Source organism: Siphateles boraxobius, unplaced genomic scaffold (assembly GCF_051911475.1).
Source record: "Siphateles boraxobius isolate OS27281-9 unplaced genomic scaffold, OSU_SipBor_1 8, whole genome shotgun sequence".
In the NCBI taxonomy this organism is placed as follows: Eukaryota; Metazoa; Chordata; class Actinopteri; order Cypriniformes; family Leuciscidae; genus Siphateles; species Siphateles boraxobius.
Genome location: NW_027509208.1, coordinates 34,263,450 through 34,285,511, shown reverse-complemented (window position 1 = coordinate 34,285,511; position 22,062 = coordinate 34,263,450). Strand labels below are relative to the sequence as shown.

Here is a 22,062-nt window from a genome sequence, read left to right as displayed (position 1 = left end):
CAATAAATGTGGCAAACCCAGTTTTTCTTATGCACACCCAGAGTGGCTTTTCTGGCTACGCTAGTGCCTCACAGACATGATGAATATATATTTTTTATTATTAAACAATAAAAATGCCTAGTTTTTTTCCCCTCAGACATATAGTAGGCTATCATTAGCCTGCTTTTGCCGGTGCGTTGCGGCAATATTTATGCATGCGCTTGCTTGAGCGCAGAATAGGCTATATGCCTCCATGCACTCAGTATTTAAGCAGAAATTAATATTAACGTGAGATTAGTCGACTAATTGCTAAATGAATGACTGCTAGTCGACTAGAAAATCTTTAGTCAATGACAATTCTAATCAATGCATTTAGCCTAGTTGACATTTATTTAATTAGTAATTCTAGTATCCAGGTCTTTACGTTAAATTAAACAAGTTGTGGTTTTAAACTCATTTTTGTTTTGGTTTTTGAGTAACCGTCCGCTATACGCGTGACTTTTCACTCGCCTCTAGATGTCCTTCTCAACAGCGCAGCAATAGGCTACAATAAAATTATTTATTTGATTTATTTACTAGTTAATACTTTGCAACTGCAAAAAAAATCACATTATTCCTCAATAGTTAACACAATTTTACAGAAAATAAAAATAAAATAAAAATGATTATTTGAAAAGAATAGACACAGTAAATTTTACAGCTGTTTCATTTTCTCATAATATACATCACCACATTTTCAATGATTCTCAAACGACTCGTCGGATGAATCAATCTCTCTAAGGGCGCTTTCACACTAGCACTTTTGGTGCGCACTGCGCAGCCGGGATCGAATGACATCTGAGTTCAGTTCGTTTGGATGATGTGAATGCCGTCTTCCGAAATCGGGTGCACACGGGTGTGAACCGTACTCGAGTCCGTTTAAAAAGGGTTGTCTGGGTCACGTGAACTCCAGTACGGTTCGCTGCTGATATGAACCGCTATTGATGACGTGCAATGTATAATGTAATCGACAGGACAGTCGTCAGTGCTTGTGTGTGTGTGTACACACTTACCTTGACGAAAAGCGGGATTGACCCATTGCAAGCAGAGAGATGATTTATGCTTGCCGCAAAAATTGTCTTCGGCTGACAGCCAGCTGTCTTTGGAACGATTTTAATACTTTTGCGGCAGACAGACGCAAGTGTGTTTCTGTATCTTTTCTTTGAAAACAAAACCAAAGGTTAAAAAAAAAGAACAACAAATGTGAAGCGAGCAATTCTATCCATTTTGACGCCTTTTCATTCATATCGGCGCCGGTTACCAAGCAGCACGATTATGCGCCAGCAGCAGCTTGATGACGCAAGCGTACCGTGGTTCGGATACAAATTATATAATGTGAACACAGGCCATCGGGGGCAGGGGGAGCAGTCGAACTCGGGTTCGGAACAGGCAATCGAACCAAGTGTGAAAGCACCCTAAATCCCTCCTTTCCGCGTGCTACTCTGCTCTGATTGCCCAAGAGGTCAGTCTGTTGCGATTGGTTTACCGCGTACAGAGCTTTTCGAAAACAAAAACTCCCATTGCCATAACAACATTAGTTCTGCGTGTACCTACTGTCATGGGAATGAACGAGAGTGGAGACAAGAGCAGGTAAGTGAGGTTTATTTACAGTGAAGTAAATATAGCGAGGAAACAAAGTCACAGCTTCTGACACACAGGGACGGGCAAGCGATGCAGGGACCTTGATGAACGCCGGTGAAGTGATGTGATGAAGGTGAAGCGGGTGATAGCCAGTCTAGAGAGTGCTGTTGAATTGTGACGAGGAACACGAAGACATCCAGGACAGGAACGCAGGTACAAGTAAGAGCCGAACAGGAACGAACACCAGGAACACCTCACAACGATCTGACAAGGACGAGACGAAAACAGTGAGTATAAATAGTCATCGCTGATCAGGTTCAGCTGGTGCTGGGATAGAATGCAGCTGGCGCCACTGATCAGCAGTACGGATGGGAGACCACGCCCACACTCACACACACAACAACAATGACACGAGACAAGAAGGATACAATGAATTCAAACACCGTGACACCTACACCCAGGGGCGCAGTAAAGGGGGGGTAAACGATGACGATTCTCGGGGCCCATGACTAAGAGGGGGCCCAGAGAAGCCCCCAATAAAATTGTGGTGCTAAAAAAATATATTTGATAGTAAAACTAATTAACTTTAAATTATTCTATTTGCTGTTTCCTGGTGTCAAAAAATGTATTTGTTTAGGAAACACAAAAAGTCCGTGGGCCCCTCTCCCCCTCTCGATTATCTTAAAATGGTTCAGTCCGCCCAAATTGTATTCAGGCAACGTATTTTACGCTCTGATTGTGTGAGACGTAAGTTACACGCTAGGACAGATACGGCTTGAAGTCGTTCATTCTCGGATGCGGTGCCGCTAAGCGAAATGAGGTCTTGCGCACCGAACTTGTCACTTTTGCCGCGCTCGTGCGGACGCTATAAACTTTACTCCGTGTCAGCGCGCGCTCTGATCGGTAAAGGTGCACAGACCTCTACCGAATCATCTCCAGCACTCAGCTAGCCTCCGCCTCCGTTTCCCTCGTAAGCTGATATTAGTATTTAAACATTCTCTATGATAATTTTTTTTAAATGACACAGTCTCTTTCTCTCAGTCTCATACACACACATTCTCTTTCTCTCACACATATGTAGGCTAGTTATAAACTCTTTAGACTTTTAATGATTAGTGCTTTATTTTTAAAGTTTGTGGTTAAGAATCGTGTAAAAAAATCGCTTATTTTGGGGATGGATTCCGGGAAATCTCCCTTATTTTCAATGTTGACAGCTATGGCGTACGCACGCTTTGCATAGTAGACAGTAAAAGAAAGGACGCTTTGTAGATAGATAGTTTCAGACAAAAAACTTAGTCTCAACACATTTGAGCTGACAAACAGCAGCATATTTACAACAGTCTGAAACAGGTGTAGGCTGAAGCTCTTGCTTATACCCTTTTTTGAAAAACTCTCATATTTAAAAAATAAAAGTAATTATCATTATAATCTTGACAAACAAATCTAAACAGAATACAATTTTTTTTATTTCCTATGCAATACAGTTGCACCATCCAAAATACAACAAAAACAGTTTGTTCATTTATCGCTCTTTAAATTGTTTCATATAGTTTCATTGCATTATTTTTAAATAATTTCTTTAACTTGCTAAGTGTCCCACGTTTTTTTAATTCCTCATCACAGCTGTTCCATAGATTTACACCTTTAACTGAAATACAATGGTATTTTGCATTGGTCCTCACTTGGTTCTTTTTGAATATACAAGTTCCCCTTAAGTCATGTTGGCATTCTCTTTCTGTGAACAACCCTTGGATACTTTCTGGCAATTGATGTTTTTTTGCTTTGTACATGATTTGTCATGTTTTAAGTTCTACTAATTCTTTAAACTTTAAAGCCTTTAATTCAATAAAAAGGGAGTTTGTTGGCTCCCTATTGGTGGTTTTCTTTACTATTCGTATGGCTCTCTTTTGAAGCATAAATATTGGGTCAGTGTTTGTTTTATATGTATTTCCCCATACTTCCACACAATAAGTAATGTATGGAAGCACAAGGGAACAATACAAAGTATATAATGATTTTTCATTTAAGAGATCTTTAACTATATACAATATTGCGATTGAATTGATATCTTGTTCAGATATATGGGGCTTCCAATTTAAATTGTCTATAATCACTCCAAGAAATGTAATAGCTGACACCCTTTCTATTTCAACTTCATTAATCATTAATTTTCCTATTGTATTCGATAAACGATTACCAAATACAATAAATTTTGTTTTCCTTATATTTAATGTTAGTTTATTCGAATCAAACCAATTTTTTAGCAGTACCATTTCTTTTTCCATTGTATCCAGAAGTTGTTTCAGATTGTCACCAAAACAAAATAAGTTTGTATCATCTGCAAATAATATAAATTTAATACTTTGGAAACCTCACATATATCATTAATGTATAATAGAAAAAGCAATGGGCCCAGCACAGAGCCTTGGGGAACCCCACATGTTACCTGCACCAATTGTGACTTGCAATTATCTATTTTGACATATTGATGCCTTTTCTCTAAGTAATTACTTATCCAAGAGTGAGCTACCCCTCTTACTCCATATTTTTTCAGTTTCTCTAGTAATATGTCATGTTCGACAGTGTCAAATGCTTTTTTAAGATCTAAAAATACCCCAACTGTGCATTGTTTATTTTCTATTGCGTTAGATATTTTTTCCACAAAATCTATTAATGCATGTGAGGTTGTTCTATTAATTCTAAACCCATATTGTTGCTTGCTTAGTATATCGTATTTTATAACAAAATCATTTAATCTTATATAAAATAAATTTTCCAATATTTTTGGAAAATTGTGAAAGCAAAGAAACGGGCCTATAGTTTGAAAAGGTATGTCTATCTCCAGTTTTATATATGGGTATAACTTTAGCTATTTTAATTTTTTTTAGGAAATATGCCATTTTGAAGAGACAAATTGCATATATGTACCAGGGGTTTCTCAACACACTCGATAATATGTTTTACTACAGACATATCCATGTCATTCCAGTCAGTTGACTTCTTATTTTTAAATGATCTGACAATTTCAATTATTTCTTTTCCATCTGTTCCTCTTATAAAAATTGATTGCTTATTTACACTACCCGTTTCTCTTTCCGTTCTACTTTTCTTATCAATTCCTACAATCTCCCCAGCCAGACTACATGTACATGAGGCCCCAGGTCTCTACGGTAGCATTTTTCGACAAGTTAGCACGTTTCGACAGGGTGCAGCGGGTGCACGGCTTTGTATTACAGAGGACAAATTACGGGTGAGGATATGGAGTTCAATTGTCTGATTGACTTAAATATATGAGAATGATAGTCAAAATACCATAAAAGCGCATGATTTTATGTAAATTAATATGAAAAAAGTCTCAGCTGTGTTGGGGGCCCTGTCAAGATTCTTTTCATGGGGCCCAAAATCCTTAGCAGCGCCCCTGCCTACACCGTAACTACACACAGTAACGAATGATGACGTCGATTTTACCATATCAATCCTAGCGCGAGTCTGATGATGAAACATTGGAAGATTCAATATGATGAATTCACATTATGAGATGTTACTGTAATTCCTCACCATCAGCATTAATAAGTGCATGTCCATCAATAAACCGATTATTTTACTTGTACTTATTAATTTACAGAGTATTTTTCTAATTTATTGCGGTGAACATGTGAAAACTGTATCAATAACAGTGCATACATTAGCCGAGCTCTAGCGTGAATGACTGAGGTACACTAAGGTATTACTAGTATTTTGAACACCATCTTTCAAGAGCATGTGTTTTGCGAATCCTGCATTGAACTCCGAGATTTGAGAAGTCGTCAGTAAAATAAAGGGAACACAGCAAAAGTTTAGAATTATACTGCTGTGGTATCGTGGAAAAGATTAATTTTAACCACTGATTCTTCACATGCTCATCCTTGGGCAGTGAAAAAAACTGACTTTACCTTCACATTGTACAGCACAGTGTCCTCCTCCTCCTTCTTTCTTCTTCTCCTCCTCCTCCTCCTCCTCCTCCTCCTCCTTCTCTTTCTCTTCCTTCTCCTCCTCCTCCTCCTCCTTCTCTTTCTCTTCCTTCTCCTCCTTCTCCTCCTCCTCCTCTTCCTCATCCTCGTTCTCCTTCTTCTCCTCATTCTCTTCCTCCTCCTCCTTCTCCTTCTCCCCCTCCTTCTCCTCTTCCTCCTCCTCCTTCTCCTCTCCTCCATGCTGTCACTGTGTGTGCATCACAACCATTGGGATTTGATGATCGCACTAAGCCATAACACATTCTAGCAACCAAGCATTGTCAAAACTCATAAAAAAGTTACTGGGCAACTTGCGAGAAACAGGGGTTCAAGTTCTGTATGTTTTAAGAGACTGCTAAATTAGTAGGATAGGAGGGCAGGAGAGCAGCCATCTTCTGAAAGCTGGGATGGGCCACTGTCCTGGTGTCGTGCTGTCCTGTCAACAAAGCTGATGTGTTGTAGCCTCATTGTTATTGATTGCAGAAGCAGTGGGGAATTGTGTGCCATTTTCTTTGCTAAACATTTTTTCTCCTTTGTTGGGTTAGTAAGGAAGTCAGGGAAGAGTTTTGTTGTTTATTTGATTTTCTTTTGAACCAAATCCCTTACATTCTTACTCTTTTGGTCTCATTGGAAACTTGGTACATTTTTGAAATACTACACCCCTACTGCCCCTAGACACAAAGGGGACGTCACAGTATGTTTGTGCGTGTATATGCATAATATGCTCAGAATCCATAAGTAACTTGCTCAGACAAGAGTGCATTCAGCTTAAAAATTTAGACAGTGATAAAATATTGAAACGGTGGCGTGATAGGGATTTATATTCTCAGTGGAGTTGGACCTGTCCTGGATCTTGTTCCTATGTTGGGGATTTTCAGCATTTGAAATATTAATTATGATTCAGGACAAAAGTATGATCTCAGACATGTTGTGTTAGCATGAAGTGCTGACTTGGAATGTCTTTCTGTGTGCGAAATGCACTAAAGTAACTGATTTTTGTCACGATATACTGTTTTTTGTGTGTGTATTTGTTTCATAATTCTTTCAGTACACTAAATTAGTGAGGTTACACTCTGTGTATGTCACGCCATGTCACAAAAAACATTATTTTAAATGCTCTGACATGAGAGCTTTTTACCATTTTCAGGAAATACATTATGTCCATTTTCATAGCTTAGATTTTTTAGAGAAAAATTTATTAATTTTTGAGAGTCATCACATATAGATGCAAACTAAATATTTGCACAATATGTTTGGATATCTCAACCAAATGTTTATATATAGAATTACAAATGCTAGATTGCTACAAGGAATGAATGGTATGAAATGAGAATGGATGGAGAATGGATTTCCACTGTGATGGACCCTGAGTATGTCCAGATGTCCAAGTTGTCCTTTGCAGCTGGTGTTTCCATTTTTAGGGGCCTTTGACATCACTTTGCTAACTGGCAGGGGTTCTTGTGTTGCTATGGTGAGATTCTATTACCCCAGTCACAGCAGGTGTCGGTAAGACAGGACCTTAATGAAACATGCAGGCAAATAAAGGTTATTCTCTCCAAGAGACAACTCTAGTTATAGTAGTTAAAAAAGAGAAAACATCAAAGGATGACATTATAGGAATACTAATGAAATAATTTTTTCATTAGCTCATTATTAATATTAATTGCTGTCACATTTGACACGGCGCAATAAAAATAAAGACTGTAAATAAGCTTTAAAGTCCAAGTGTTTGTCATAATCGTACTTTGAATATGACGTATGTGATTCAGCATGGCGGGCATTAGTTGAGCTCCTGTGCATTGTTTCCCAATGCTGGTCCAGGAAAACCTAATTCTGCTCATCAGTAGATGTCTGAATTCGGTGTGTCCAATAAGGGACACGTACAACACGTGCAGTGTCTGGGTCGCTCCGGGAATCCTTGAAAATAACCTTGTTGTTATTACAGCTGTTTCCAAAGAGTTTGTTGAATATTCATGCAGAACATTGAATGTGAACTTGTAACACCACAGTAAGCGTGAAATGTTCTGATGCACTAACATCAAGCAATAACAAGATGTGGATATGTGTGGCTGTATCCTGGAGAATATTACCAAACATGAGCTGTAATGTGGAGTATCCTTTGATTTCCACGGAAATAGGCCAGAGTGGATTGTCAGTCACACCCTGACTGGTCATATTACTCCAGATGGATCTTATCTGACTGGGAGCAGAATTTGGCAGTACTTTCAGTGATCCTCCTAGATCTGCCCCAGATGACCACACAAGAGCTGCTCGCTCTTCTCACAGGCACTTTCACATTGACAGTGGGCCTGTTACTTTCAGCAAACATGAGCATGCAAGGAATTTAGGGCTACTAAAAGGATGTTTTTGTTTGTTATTTCTCAAATATTCAATGTATTCTTGGGGCTGCTGTCTGATCTTTTTATAGCAAGGTCATGGAGAAAAATGTGCAGTGATGTATGGGATGACCAACACTGAATGTTGGACTGCTTGAAAAAAATAAAAAGGTACAGGTTAAATCCACATGTGAGTTTTTAGTAACATACAATTTAATCAAATACTATATTCAGAATTTAGTTTGGACATTTTCTTTCATAACACAATAAGTGAAAATTATATTTCCCTGCATGGGGCTAGCAATGGCAGTGCAATAGACTGAATTCCCAAGAAACATACATGCTGATAAATTGTGGGGTAAAAAAAGGGGTTAAATGATGCTGTTTTAAAAGTTTTTGATTATTTAAAAATGTTTGTTAATTGGGTGTAATAAAATATTTTGACATGCTTTGAAGTTCAAAAAACACATTATTTTTCACATACTGTACATTATTGTAGCTCCTCTATTCTCAGTATGTCTGAAAAGCTCTGATTTCTACAAAGTCATTCCTTCCGAAAAGCAAAAAAAGCTCTGATTGGCCAGCTGACCCAGTGTGTTGTGATTGGCCAAACACCTAAAGTGTGTGTCAGAAATGTAACGGCCCTTACCATAATCGCAAACTGATCGCGAATTGATTCATTAATCCCTGATTTTCTTCTTTACCACTCATTTATAAACAAGCACTTTCTATTTTTATATCATGTGAACTTATCCTCGACACTATTCCTTATAAAAAACAATCGGATTGCTTTGATATCGCTACTTAGATCCAACTTTCCGAATCTCGGCTACTAGCCTTTAGCCCGCTAGCATTTCACGCGTGGCCTCGCGCCTATCGACCCTCTCATTTTACACCCGTTTCACTGAAAGGATACGGGTTATATCCATCATTTCAGTCCTAAATTAGTAGTGATATTGGTAGTATCACTACTAATTTACTGTTCATCTGTTATAATGGCGAACATATCGGATGTGTGTCTAACGTTACCTCTGAGTGCAGGTGAGGACACATTCGAGCTATTTTCGGTACGATTGGAGCTGGAGTCGGTGGAGAAGCAGATCCGTGTTCTGCTGGTGAAGCAAGCCGAGCTGCGAGATCGGCGATCAGCGCTTGAAACATCACGCGCCGATGCTCACAAGTCAGTGGTTAGTAACTTTTTGACTCCGACTTCGTCTACTCCGTGCGTTTCTCTGCCCAGGAGGACGCGATCATCTCTGCCTTCACTCACTCCGGCACCGAGGCAACACCATGGACTCTGGGTGATCCCACAGCGGAAGACACGAGCCAGGACCAGACCAAGGACTTCCCCGCCCCTCCCGGTCTTCGAGATCTCCACCCGGAACCGCTTCTCCCCTCTTCGCGAGCCGGAACGTGACGCCGCCGTGATCATCGGCACTTCCATGGTCCGTCATGTCCGTGCTACCTCAGGTAAGCGTAAGGTGCGCACTCACTGCTTTCCTGGTGCTCGTGTTCTTGATGTCGATGCACAGATTCCCGAGATCCTGAACGGTGACGAGCGCGTCGGAGCTGTGGTGCTACACCCGGGGACTAACGACATCAGGCTGCGGCAGACGGATGTTCTGAAGAAGGACTACAGAAGCCTGATCGAGACGGTTCGCAGCACATCGCCTGAAGCAACGATCATCGTGTCTGGACCGCTTCCCACGTACCGACTAGGACAAGAAAGGTTCAGTAGATTATTTGCTCTAAATGAATGGTTAATGTCATGGTGTAACGAACAGAAACTGCTCTTTGTAAATAATTGGAATCTGTTCTGGGAGCGACCTAGGCTCTACCGTGCTGATGGCCTGCACCCCAGCAGAATCGGAGCGGCTGTTCTGTCGGACAACATCTCCAAGACGTTACACACCATATGACTAGTAAGTCAAAGTCCAAATCACAGTCTTTGCTGTCCCAACTTAATTGATATAAGTAGTGTAGAACATTATATAGAAACTGTGTCTATTCCTCGCTTAGTGAAGCAAAACAATAAATCTAGTGTAGGATCTAGCAAAAATCTTATTGTAATTAAACCAGAAAATCTAAATATCAGTGAACAAAAACAATTTCTAAAGCTAGGTCTTCTAAACATTAGATCGCTCACACCTAAGGCGGTTATTGTAAATGAAATGGTCACAGATAATAGTTTCGATGTACTTTGCCTTACTGAAACCTGGCTTAAACCAAATGATTATTTCGGTCTAAATGAGTCTACTCCACCAGGAAACTGTTATAAGCATGAGCCCCGTCTGATCGGTCGTGGCGGCGGTGTTGCAACAATCTATAGAGATATTCTTAATGTTACTCAGAAAACAGGCCACAGGTTTAATACGTTTGAAGTACTTGTGCTAAATGTTACGCTCTTAGATGTAAGAAACAAATCCATATTATCTCTAGCCTTGGCTACCCTATATAGACCTCCAGGGCCCTATGCTGACTTCCTAAAAGAGTTTGCATACTTTCTCTCAGATCTATTGGTCAATGTCGATAAAGCAATAATTGTTGGAGACTTTAAGATACATGTAGATAATACAAATGATGCGTTAGGGACTGCGTTTACAGATTTATTAAACTCCTTTGGGGTCACGCAAAACGTCAGTGGTCCCACTCATCGTCTAAATCATACACTAGATTTAATTATATCATATGGAACCAATCCAACTGATATAAATATTATACCGCAAAGTGACGATCTTACTGATCATTACATGGTATCTTGCGTAATACGTACTGCTGAAATTTGTCATGTTGCGCCACGTTATCGACCAGGCAGAACAATCCTTCCAACCACTATAGATAGATTCTCAAATAGCTTACCTGATCTATCTCAGCTGCGCAGTGCACCCAAGCAAACAGATGAACTAGAGGAAATGACTAGCAGTTTGAGCACCATGTTCTCTAGTACACTAGATATTGTTGCACCAATTAGATTAAAAAAGGTTAGAGAGAAAACTAAAGCACCATGGTACAACAGTGCTACGCATGCAATCAAGAGAGAAACTCGTAACTTAGAGCGTAAATGGAAACAAACTAATTTAGAGGTCTTTAGAATCGCGTGGAAAGACAGTATGTCACGTTATAAAAAGGCTCTAAAAGCACCCAGGGCTGAGCATCTCCGCAAACTAATAGAAAATAACCAAAATAATCCAAGGTTTTTATTCAACACCGTGGCTAGACTAACAAATAAACAAACATCACCAGAGCAAAATATTCCGTTACAATATAGTAGTAATGATTTTATCAATTACTTCAATGAGAAAATAGAAAGCATCCGAAACACAATTGTAAATATACAATCCTCTATGATGTCTTATGATTCAGACTCAATTATGGCCCCTCTAGAACAACTACACCGCTTTACAACTATAGGACAGGAAGAGCTAAATAAACTTATCATTGCATCTAAACCACAACATGTTTATTAGATCCAATACCCACTAAACTACTGAAAGAAGTGTTACCTGTAGTGGAAGAGCCTCTTCTTAATATTATTAACTCATCTTTAGGTCATGTTCCAAAAATATTCAAGCTGGCAGTAATACAACCTCTCATTAAGAAACCGCAATTAGATCCAAATAACTTAGCAAATTACAGACCCATCTCAAATCTTCCATTTATGTCTAAAAAACTAGAAAAAGTTGTGTCCGCTCAATTGTGCTCTTTCTTGCAAGAAAATGATATCTATGAAAAATTCCAGTCGGGATTCAGACCGCATCATAGCACAGAAACTGCGCTAGTTAAAATTACAAATTATTTACTTTTAGCTTCTGACCAAGGCTGTATCTCAATACTAGTTCTACTCGATCTTAGCGCTGCGTTCGACACTATCGATCATAAAATACTCTTGGATCGACTACAAAACTACACTGGTGTTCAGGGACAGGCATCACACTGGTTTAGATCGTACTTATCAGACCGTTACCATTTTGTCTGTTTAAATGGGGAAAAATCAAAGATAACGTCAGTAGACTATGGAGTGCCGCAAGGATCGGTGTTAGGCCCTCTGCTATTCTCAAAATACATGCTGCCACTTGGTAATATTATAGAAAACATGGAATTAATTTCCACTGTTATGCTGATGACACTCAATTATATATCTCATCACGACCAGATGAAAACACTAACTTATCTAAATTGACAGAGTGTCTAAATGATATAAAATGCTGGATGACGTGTAATTTCCTGCTATTAAATTCAGATAAAACGGAGGTACTACTTATTGGTCCAAAAAACTACCCACAAAATCCCTTACAATACAACTTTAATTTAGAAGGATGTCCTGTTACTTTATCCACTACAGTAAAAGACCTGGGTGTTATACTAGACCGCAACTTGACTTTCATATAACACCAAAGTATTCCTACTGACCTATAAAGCCCTAAATGGTTTAGCTCCTGTGTATTTAACAGACCTTCTATCGCCATACAATCCATCGCGCTCTTTAAGATCACTAAATTCGAGGCTTCTGGTCATTCCTAGGATATCTAAGTCCACTAAAGGAGGGAGGGCGTTCTCGCATTTAGCTCCTAAACTCTGGAATAGCCTTCCTGATATTGTTCGAGACTCAGACTCGCTGTCCCAGTTTAAAACTAGATTAAAGACGCATCTCTTTAACCAAGCATTCACTTAATGCTTAACCTTTAATACTACTGCTGAATCAGTTCGAATGCATTAACATTATGAACATCAGCTATGCTAATTATTTCCCATCTGCCTTTCTGCTGTTATCTCGGGACGCTAGTCCCGAGGTAAATAGCGTTCGTCAGCTCCAGTTTGTATCCAGCCTCTCACGGAGACTTCAGATGCCCCAACGCCTGTGAAGAGACGACTCGACGCCTGTGAAGAGACGACTCAAAGCCAGCGATATGTTATGCCATAAATTAATACATGATTAACTAACTGTATATTTTTATGTACATTTCCGAAATGCACTTTCTGTAAAGCTGCTTTGAGACAATGTGTATTGTGAAAAGCGCTATACAAATAAATTTGAATTGAATTGAATTGAATTGAAGCATGTGTGGAAACACACCAATTGATTGGTAGATGGCTCCCCTGGGTGTGGGTTGCTATTAATAATGCTATTCCTCAAGAGATCACAATGATGTGCCTGAACAGACTTTCCAATCCTTGATTGTGCAAATCTTCACAGCTTAGGGAAGCAGACACTTGTTCAGCATGGTGAAGTGGGTATTAACTTTCCCATAGCATCTTTCCCTCGAAAGGGGATGTCTAGGGTTATGAATAAAACGTCTCAGGTTACGTATGTAACCCTGGTTCCCTGAGAGGGAACGAGACGCTGCGTTGAGACGCGGTGGGAACGCTCTGCGTGATTGCGTCGTGAAGCACGTGTATAATCAGTCCAATGGAAGAACGAGACGTCACCGGCGGTGACGTCATAGACCAGGAAGCTATAAAGCACACCAGAAATCAGACCGCGACAGCTTCTGAAAAGGCCTGAAGCAAGTTGATCAGGGCATGCAGGAAGTATGGCAGGAGAACGCAGCGTCTCGTTCCCTCTCAGGGAACCAGGGTTACATACGTAACCTGAGACGTTCCCTTTCAAGGGAACTCGAGCTGCGTTGAGACGCGGTGGGAACCCCATGTCCACTACGCCATAATGAGAAATGCCCGTTCTGTGTGGAGTCCTTGCGCACACTAAGAAACAAGCAGCCTAGCCCCGGGAGTGGAGAGGTCTAGGTCGTAGAATCTGACAAATGTATGCGGTGAGGACCAGCCTGCCGCATTACAAACGTCCTGCAGGGAAACCCCTGAAATTAAAGCCTTAGAGGCAGCCATACTCCTAGTAGAATGGGCGCGGACAGCCATAGGTGAGAGCTGTCCGGCCGCTTCATAAGCAAGTGAGATAGCCTCAACTACCCACTTGCTCATTACCTGTCTAGATGCAGGGCAACCTTTCTTGGTTGAACCGAAGCAGACAAATAACTGCTCTGATCTACGCCACAGGGCAGCTCTGTGAACGTAGGCATCCAAAGCCCTAACGGGACATAATAGATTGAGACCTTCCTGATCTGGGGTAATGAAAGGTGGAGGGCAAAAAGCCTGCAGCACAATAGGGCCCGCCACATTAGTGGGGACCTTAGGAATGTAACCCGGCCTAGGGTGTAAAAATGCTTTCACCATACCAGGTGCAAATTCCAAACATGAAGGAGCCACCGACAGGGCTTGCAGATCTCCAATTCTCTTGATAGAAGAAATAGCGAGAAGAAATAGAGTTTTTAGTGTAAGGAACTTCTCTGAAACCTCTTCAATAGGCTCGAAGGGAGCAAGGGCCTGACCCTCAAGTACAATGGCCAAATCCCAAGCCGGTGCTCTAGAGTGCAATGCAGGCCTAAGCCTCAGTGTACCACGGAGAAAACGAGTAATAAGAGGATCTCTCCCAAGAGAAGAAGCCCCCAAAGGGGAGCGATAAGCAGATATAGCCGCTACGTACACCTTTAAGGTGGAGGGAGATAATCCAGCAGAGAAACAGTCTTGAAGGAAATCGAGAACTGTACCAACCGGGCAGTTAGCAGGATTTAAAAAACGTTCTCCACACCATGTAGAGAACAATTTCCATTTCAATGAATATAGTTTTCTCGTGGAAGGAGCTCTGGATTGAAGGATGGTCTCAACGACCTCAGTCGAGAGACCGGATTCTAAGAGCTGGGCCCCCTCAGAGGCCAAGCCCACAGTTTCCACAACTCCGGGCGAGGGTGAAATATCGTGCCCCCTGCTTGAGATAACAAGTCCCCCCTGACAGGAATCTCCATGGGAGAGCCGTGCAGAAGGGACACTAGGTCCGAGAAACACACTCGGGTCGGCCAGTGCGGGGCTACTAATAATAGATGAGCCCCCTCCCGGCGAACCCTCTCCAGAACTCCCGGAAGCAATGATATCGGGGGGAATGCGTACAGGTGCAGCCTCGGCCACTCCTGTACCATAGCGTCCAGTCCGAGAGGAGCTGGATATGTGAGGGAGAACCAAAGCGGACAATGGGTTGTATCGTAAGATGCGAAAAGATCTATCTGAGCTTGACCATAGTTCTCCCATAGGAGCTCCACCACCTCTGGGTGAAGTCTCCACTCCCCGGGCCTCAGCCCCTGTCTTGACAGGATATCTGCTCCCACATTCAAATACCCTGGAATATAAACTGCCCTGAGTGACAGTAATTTTCCCTGGGCCCATAGGAGGATCTGATGAGCCAGTTTGCATAATAATAGGGACCTCAGACCCCCCTGATGGTTGATGTAAGAGACCACCGATGTGTTGTCTGTGCGGACAGGCACATGATGGCCTCTCAGGTCTGGCAGGAAGTATTTGAGAGCCTGAAATACCGCCATCATCTCTAGTCGGTTTATATGCCACGAAAGCTGATGGTCCTGCCAGACACCTGTCGCCGAGCGGCCACTCATGACCGCCCCCCAGCCTGTGAGGGAAGCATCCGTCGATAGCGTTACGCGTCGACAAGAAGCCCCCAATACTGGGCCTTGGGCGAGGAACCAAGGTTTCTTCCACATGACCAAGGCACGTAGGCATAGCCGCGTGACCTTGATCGTGCGAAACGGATTTCCCCTCGGAGAAAACCCCTTGGTCCTGAGCCACCACTGCAGGGGTCTCATGTGCAGAAGGCCAAAAGTAACTACGTTGGACGCAGCTGCCATGAGACCCACCAGTCTCTGGAACTGTTTCACAGTGAGTGACTGGCCTAGTTTTACCATATTTACGGCTGTGAGAATCGCAGAAATACGAGCTGGAGACAATCGTGCTTGCATAGTTGTCGAATCCCACATCACCCCTAAAAAAGTGGTCCTCTGGGCTGGGAGGAGCACACTCTTCTTGGTGTTTAGCCGCAACCCCAACCTTTTTAAGTGAGACAGAACGACATCTCGATGCCGAACTGCCAACTGCTCGGAACGAGCGAGGATCAACCAGTCGTCGATATAGTTTAATACGCGAATGCCCTGGAGTCTCAGAGGAGCCAGCGCTGCATCCACGCATTTCGTAAAGGTGCGGGGTGATAAACCTAGGCCGAATGGAAGGACCCGATATTGGTATGCTTCGCCCCCGAAAGCAAACCTCAGGAACTTCCTGTGATGAGGATGAATGGATACATGAAAGTAAGCGTCCTTCAAGTCTATTGTGACAAACCAGTCCTCGGACTGAATCTGTGATACAATCTGTTTGAGTGTAAGCATCTTGAACTTGAGTTTCTGAACTCTGCTGTTTAACTGACGCAGATCTAGAATAGGACGCAACCCCCCATCCTTCTTGGGAACGATGAAGTAACGGCTGTAAAACCCTGACTCTCTGCTGGGAGGAGAAACCCTTTCTATAGCCCCTTTTTGCAGTAGCGTCAGTACTTCTAGTTCCATGACCCGAGCCTGCCTTGGGTCCACCACTGTGGGAAGGACCCCTTGAAATCTGGGCGGACGAGAACCGAACTGAATTCTGTAACCCTTTTCTATTATATGCAGGACCCACTGAGAAATATTTGGCAGTAGTTTCCACGCTGCCAGAAATTCTACTAAGGGGACCAGTCTCTCGAGACTGGCCTCGGGATTCGGTTGTACGGACATTTCGGTGCCCTGAAGCGGCGAACCGGCAGGGAACAACCGAACTGACCGTTCTACGATCCTCCTCGGAGAATCGTATGGGGACGCTGACACCTCGGTGCCCTGAAGCGGCGAACCGGCAGGGAACAACCGATGTGGCAGCGCTGCGACTCTCCTCAGAGAATCGCCCCCCAGAGGGTGCCGAGGATGAACGATTTCTCGAAATCGTCCCTCCTCGGAGGGGACCACCCTCAGAAGCCTGACGCCTTGGGCGTCAGGACTTCTTCTTAGCCCAAGCCTTCTTAGAGATGACAGTCCTCAGATCTTGCCTACCCCTAGCTGGCCTGGACTGCGACCGCCACCCAGATTCCCCAGATTGTGGAGGAGCCCGAGTGGCGACGCTCTGTCTTTGATGCACTCTGTGCTGTGAGGAGCTTGTACTCGGATGAGACTGCTCGGATTTAATAATCATTTTTCGCCCAGCAGTCTCGGGGATATTGAAACGTCGAGGAAGAGACCTCTGGAACGCAGCCGATTGTTTTTTCGTTTCTTGAAACCTATCGACGACACAGTTGATAGCGTCGCCGAACAAACTTGAAGGTGACAGTGGCGCGTCCAGAAGAACAGACCTATCTCTATCCTTTATATCAGACAGATTTAACCAAAGATGCCGCTCCGTGGCCACCAGGGCTGCCATAGAACGGCCCACTGATTTGGCCGTCTCCTTGGTGGCCCGGCGAGACAGGTCTGTTGCGCGACGCAATTCTCGAATTGCGTCAGCGCTGACTTCCTCACGTTCATCGATATCCTTCAGCAGATCAGCCTGGTATGCCTGCAGTATAGACATAGTGTGCAGACATGACGCAGCCTGACCTGCTGCCGAATAAGCTTTACCCACCAGCGAAGATGTAGATTTTAATGGCTTGGTGGGTAACGTCGGGGTTTTTAATGATGACGATGACTCGGGAGAGAGATAGCTCGCGAGCGTCTCTTCAGCCCGAGGCACCTTAACATAACCATAATCAGATGCACCCAAAACATTACTGTAACAGGAAGTTTGTGGGTTAAATATTCTGAATGACGCCGGTTTATTCCACGATCTCGAAACCTCATTGTGGAGATCGGGAAAAAACGGGAGTCCCCGACGTGGAGGCTGTGTTTTAGATGGTAAAAATCTTTCATCTAATAAACTTTTTCTAGTAACACTCAAAGAATCATCGGCTGGCCATTCAATATTTAATCTAGCTACAGCACGAGATTAAACCTCCATAAGCTCCTCATCATTATCGGAGGCATGAGCTGGCGAAAACTCAACATCCCCCATATCAACACTGACGACATCCAGATCCTCAGAACTGGATAGCCGCAACAATGGTGCCCCAACCTGGGAAGGAGAAGCCGCAGCGCGGGCTCCTTCCTGGGCAGAGGCACCGGATCCAGCAGGTAAGGGTTGAGAAAGGGCTGGGCCCGTCTCAAGCCCCGCTACTAGATCCATATGCGAACCCCAAGATGAAAGCCTTCGCTGTGCCTCGGCAGCAGCGGGACCCGCACCCCGGGGAGCGCGAACCGAACCGTCCTCCTCAAAGAACGCCCGGCGAGAGCGGAGCGTCCTCACGGACAGCTTCTCGCAATGCTCACAGTCAGCTCCCTCGAGAACTGACTGGGCATGCTCCACTCCCAAACAAGCAACACAAAGCTGATGTGTGTCCCCACCGGTGATGAAACGAGGGCAAGGGACAACACAACGCTTGAATTCTTGTTTCGCCATAATATATATATATAGATAGATAATGTGCTTGTGACAGACAACAATAAATAGACAAGGACAGTATACAGAGAGCGCTTGCTGAAGGCAACAGAAGCTGTCGCGGTCTGATTTCTGGTGTGCTTTATAGCTTCTTGGTCTATGACGTCAACGCCGGTGACGTCTCGTTCTTCCATTGGACTGATTATACACGTGCTTCACGACGCAATCACGCAGAGCGTTCCCACCGCGTCTCAACGCAGCTCGAGTTCCCTTGAAAGAGAACCCTGGTTCCCTGTGAGTGAACGAGATGCTACATCTCGTTACCATGCTTCAGACATGCCTCTGTATTTCCTTCAGCCAGTAAGCTAATGATGTTTAAGGCAGGCACCCTTTTATACTCATGGGCGCCTATGTGACGTCATTTGGCTGCCATCTGCCAATCAAAGCGGGTGTAATTAATTAGCGTCAACATTATGACACACCGTCTCATTCCCTTGAAAGGGAACTAGGGATATATTCATAACCCTTATATTCATAACCCTAACCTTTCACCCAGGTTCAGGAAGCTTTCCTCCGTTAAATGCACTAAACTTTTGGGTTGTACTGCTCAGGTTATAAATATATCTTTACCACCGATTCCAGGTTTTATCTGTTTTTGGTTGGCCAACAAAAGCGTTTTTTCTTACGCATCCAAACAAACATGAAAAAGAATTATCTGGACTTTGATCAAGGTGTTTTAGGCAGGTCTGAATCAGTGTTGTCTTTTAGATAGAATAAATCCCTTTGTGGGTCACTATGAGCTTTGAAACTTTGCAGTACATTATAAAGGAAAAGGAAAAATATAAAAGCTTCTAGCTGCTAGATGCATAAATGTTAATGGACGCCATTTAATGTTGTTGTAATGATAATGGTTTTGTTTGAAGTCCACATTATGGTGATTAGAGTAATCGAAAAGTAAAAACATTACTTCTATGCATAATTTGTTGATTGGATTTTATGATAACGGTGTGGCAAACAAATGTGTATGCAGATAAGCATTTTACCAGAAGATCCAGTTATGAAATTTTGATTAAACATTACAAGGACAAAACATTGTTAAAAAAAAGAAACCTGCACAGATTAATTGTTCACAATAAAACTAATATCATGCATTTAGAAAAAAAGGTGAATTTTCATTTAAAGCTCTTTCAGAAATGTCATAAGTGTTGTGTATGCTAGTTTACAGGCAACTAGAGTTGCAGAAAAATATATAGTTACTATAAATTTTTTGCACTGTAAATTAAACCATAAGACTTAAATCTCATTATCTAGCTTCATGTTGTTTCAAACCTATATGCTATTTTTCCTATACAACCCGTCCCCCCCCCCCCCCCCCCGAGCCCCCCCGCCCCCAACGAAAACCATTAAAATAAAAGTAGTAATAACAGGACATTATCTGGAAAGGTTGCGTTTATTCTGAGAAACAGCTAAATTATACATTGATGAGTTCTCCTCAAAAATATCAGTGTGTGTATTTTAAACAATAAATTATCTAATGTAAAATAACTAGCAGTGCTGGTACAACAGATACTGTAGAACTCAAAAAGACAATTGATCCTGCTGAAATGATAACAAAAACAATACAAACACATTTGAACAAGTTGCACTAACCTGTTAGTTACTCAATTATTCGCTCAACCCATACTTTTATTTAGAATTACACACTTTTGGATTTTAAATTCTGGGTGAAATATCATTCAGAAAATCCAGTGAAAGAACAAAACAAACAACCCAGCACAGCTACCTAAGCTTTCCTAGGCTTACCTAAGGGCCTTGTAATTTGTATCTGTAAATTTAAAAAATATTTTTCAAAAATTGTTTTCTATATTGCAGCTGGACTGTGAAGGCCAAAAGCCCATGGATTGACATTTGACACAAGCTCTGTGTCAAATCAGTTTTAAAATCTGGTCTCTGAGGTGCCTCTCCTCAGACAGTTGCTCATAAATTCATCATGCTCAAAGCTCAAGTTATTGTGAGACCTGGAGATCATAAGAAGTTTTTCCTTTTTAGTGTAGTCCTTCTTCACGGCCACTGGGGGCACTAAAAGCCTGTCCATAGGGTCCTCTTTGTCCTCCAGTTTAGTGTATCCTTTACTATTACTGCGGTCCAATCTAGGCCAACTAGGGTGTTTCCTCTGTTCTGGCTGGACAGTCAGCATTGTGGGCGCTCTCTCTAAATCCAGAGATTTGGAATGGGCTGACAAAATGTGGAGGGAGCTATTGGAGCCGAAGTCTTTACGCGCTGCTCCAGGTGACAGGAACCTACCGCTGGTGGACCCAGGAGACAGTGAGGAATGGGAAGATGTGGGGGTAGGGGATTCGGTAGCTGAGTTGCTTCGGAGCAGCAGGGCGCCTGGAGGCTTGAAAGCTTTGGAGACATAGGGAACAGGTACTGTTAATGACTCCAATGACGGAGGTCTGGAGTGGACCCTGTTCTGCTCTAAGTCCTCTGTGATGCTATCAATGTCAGGCTCATCAATGACGCAGTTGTTGAGTTTGATGACGGGCAGTGTGAAGGCGCTGATGGAAGAGGAAACGATGGAACGCGTTTGGCATTTCTTGAGCCCGCCACGCTTGTCCTCCCACCGACGACCACCCTCATCATGGAACCCAAAGATACAATCAGAACGGTCCTTGTAAGTAGGCGACAACAGGCCAGAGCCACCTCGAGCCTCACTCATTAGACCCTCGTCATCCTCAGCCGAGCTGGTCCTGTGGGCAAACCGGACGTCACCATCCAGACCGGAGAAGGACATTAGAGTGTTTGCTGCGAGCCGTGAGGCAAACTGGCCATCCAGACCGAAGGACCGGATCTCTGTGTCCGTGTAGGGACCCATGTAGGCCCCATTCGTACACTTCTGCTCCTTAATCCGTAGGCTGTGAATGTCTATGACGGTCGAGTACATGTCCTTCATGTGGATAATCTTTGTCTCACGATCCCTGTTCTCATGTAAGATGGCATTAGCACAGATGAAGATAAAAATCCCAATTCCCATAGTGAAAGGACCCAACATCTTCATCTTCTCGGAATGCAGGTGCTTCTCCAAGAATTGCGCAATGGAGCCCACCTGCTCTTGGCCAACCTGCGTATCAATCCTGGACAACTTGCTTTCTGGTGCCTTCTGGGGGTCCTTATGAGGCCAGTATCCAAGTACAGCCATTGCAATGCCTGCCATGAGGATCAGCACTCCCAAAACCAGGAAGAAACCTGAGGCCGAATACAGTCTGATCTTCCCTCTCACTACCACCACATCAGCTCTAGGTTTACGCTTGGTGCATTTCTTCTCAGGGGCAGGGCCTGGGCTCTGGAATGGCAGATGATACTGAGAGCGGGTGGAGTCTTGTCTTTTCAATGCTGCGAGCCCCGTGATCACCCCACCCGTGGCAATCATTGCTGTGACAATGCAAGCCTGCAAATAAAGAAATAAACAAGTGTTTAAGTAAACTGGAGGCTTCCCACTTGATTCAAAAGTTTTATCTTTGATATCTGTCTAAGTCCATCTCTAGGTGTTAGGGAATTTGTTTGCTGAATGCTAGTTTAAGCACTGTTGGGGCTATTGTGAATCTTTTCAATTGTTTTTTAAATGCTAACCTTGTCTTGCTTTATACACAGAGCAAGCAAAACAAAGCATAATTATGAGGTACACAAGAAAAAGAGAACAATGAATCAATATTACAATGTAACAAAAATCATAGCATAATGGAGCTTTGTTTAAGAAGATCTATCCATGTCTTGATCCCTCCACCATTGTAAAT

At 42.9% G+C, this 22,062-nt stretch overlaps 1 protein-coding gene across 1 annotated transcript in view; it reads right to left on the bottom strand.

Moving 5' to 3' along the window:
* Positions 1-19,702: 19,702 nt before the first annotated feature.
* The window catches only part of tmem200a (transmembrane protein 200A), a 37,180-nt gene continuing 34,820 nt past the window's right edge, over positions 19,703-22,062 (bottom strand). Inside the window, exon 2 of the mRNA XM_077219686.1 lies at positions 19,703-21,716. Coding sequence (XP_077075801.1) covers positions 20,205-21,698 — 1,494 coding nt within the window. The 5' untranslated portion in view covers positions 21,699-21,716 and the 3' untranslated portion in view covers positions 19,703-20,204. The remainder of the gene's footprint in view (positions 21,717-22,062) is intronic.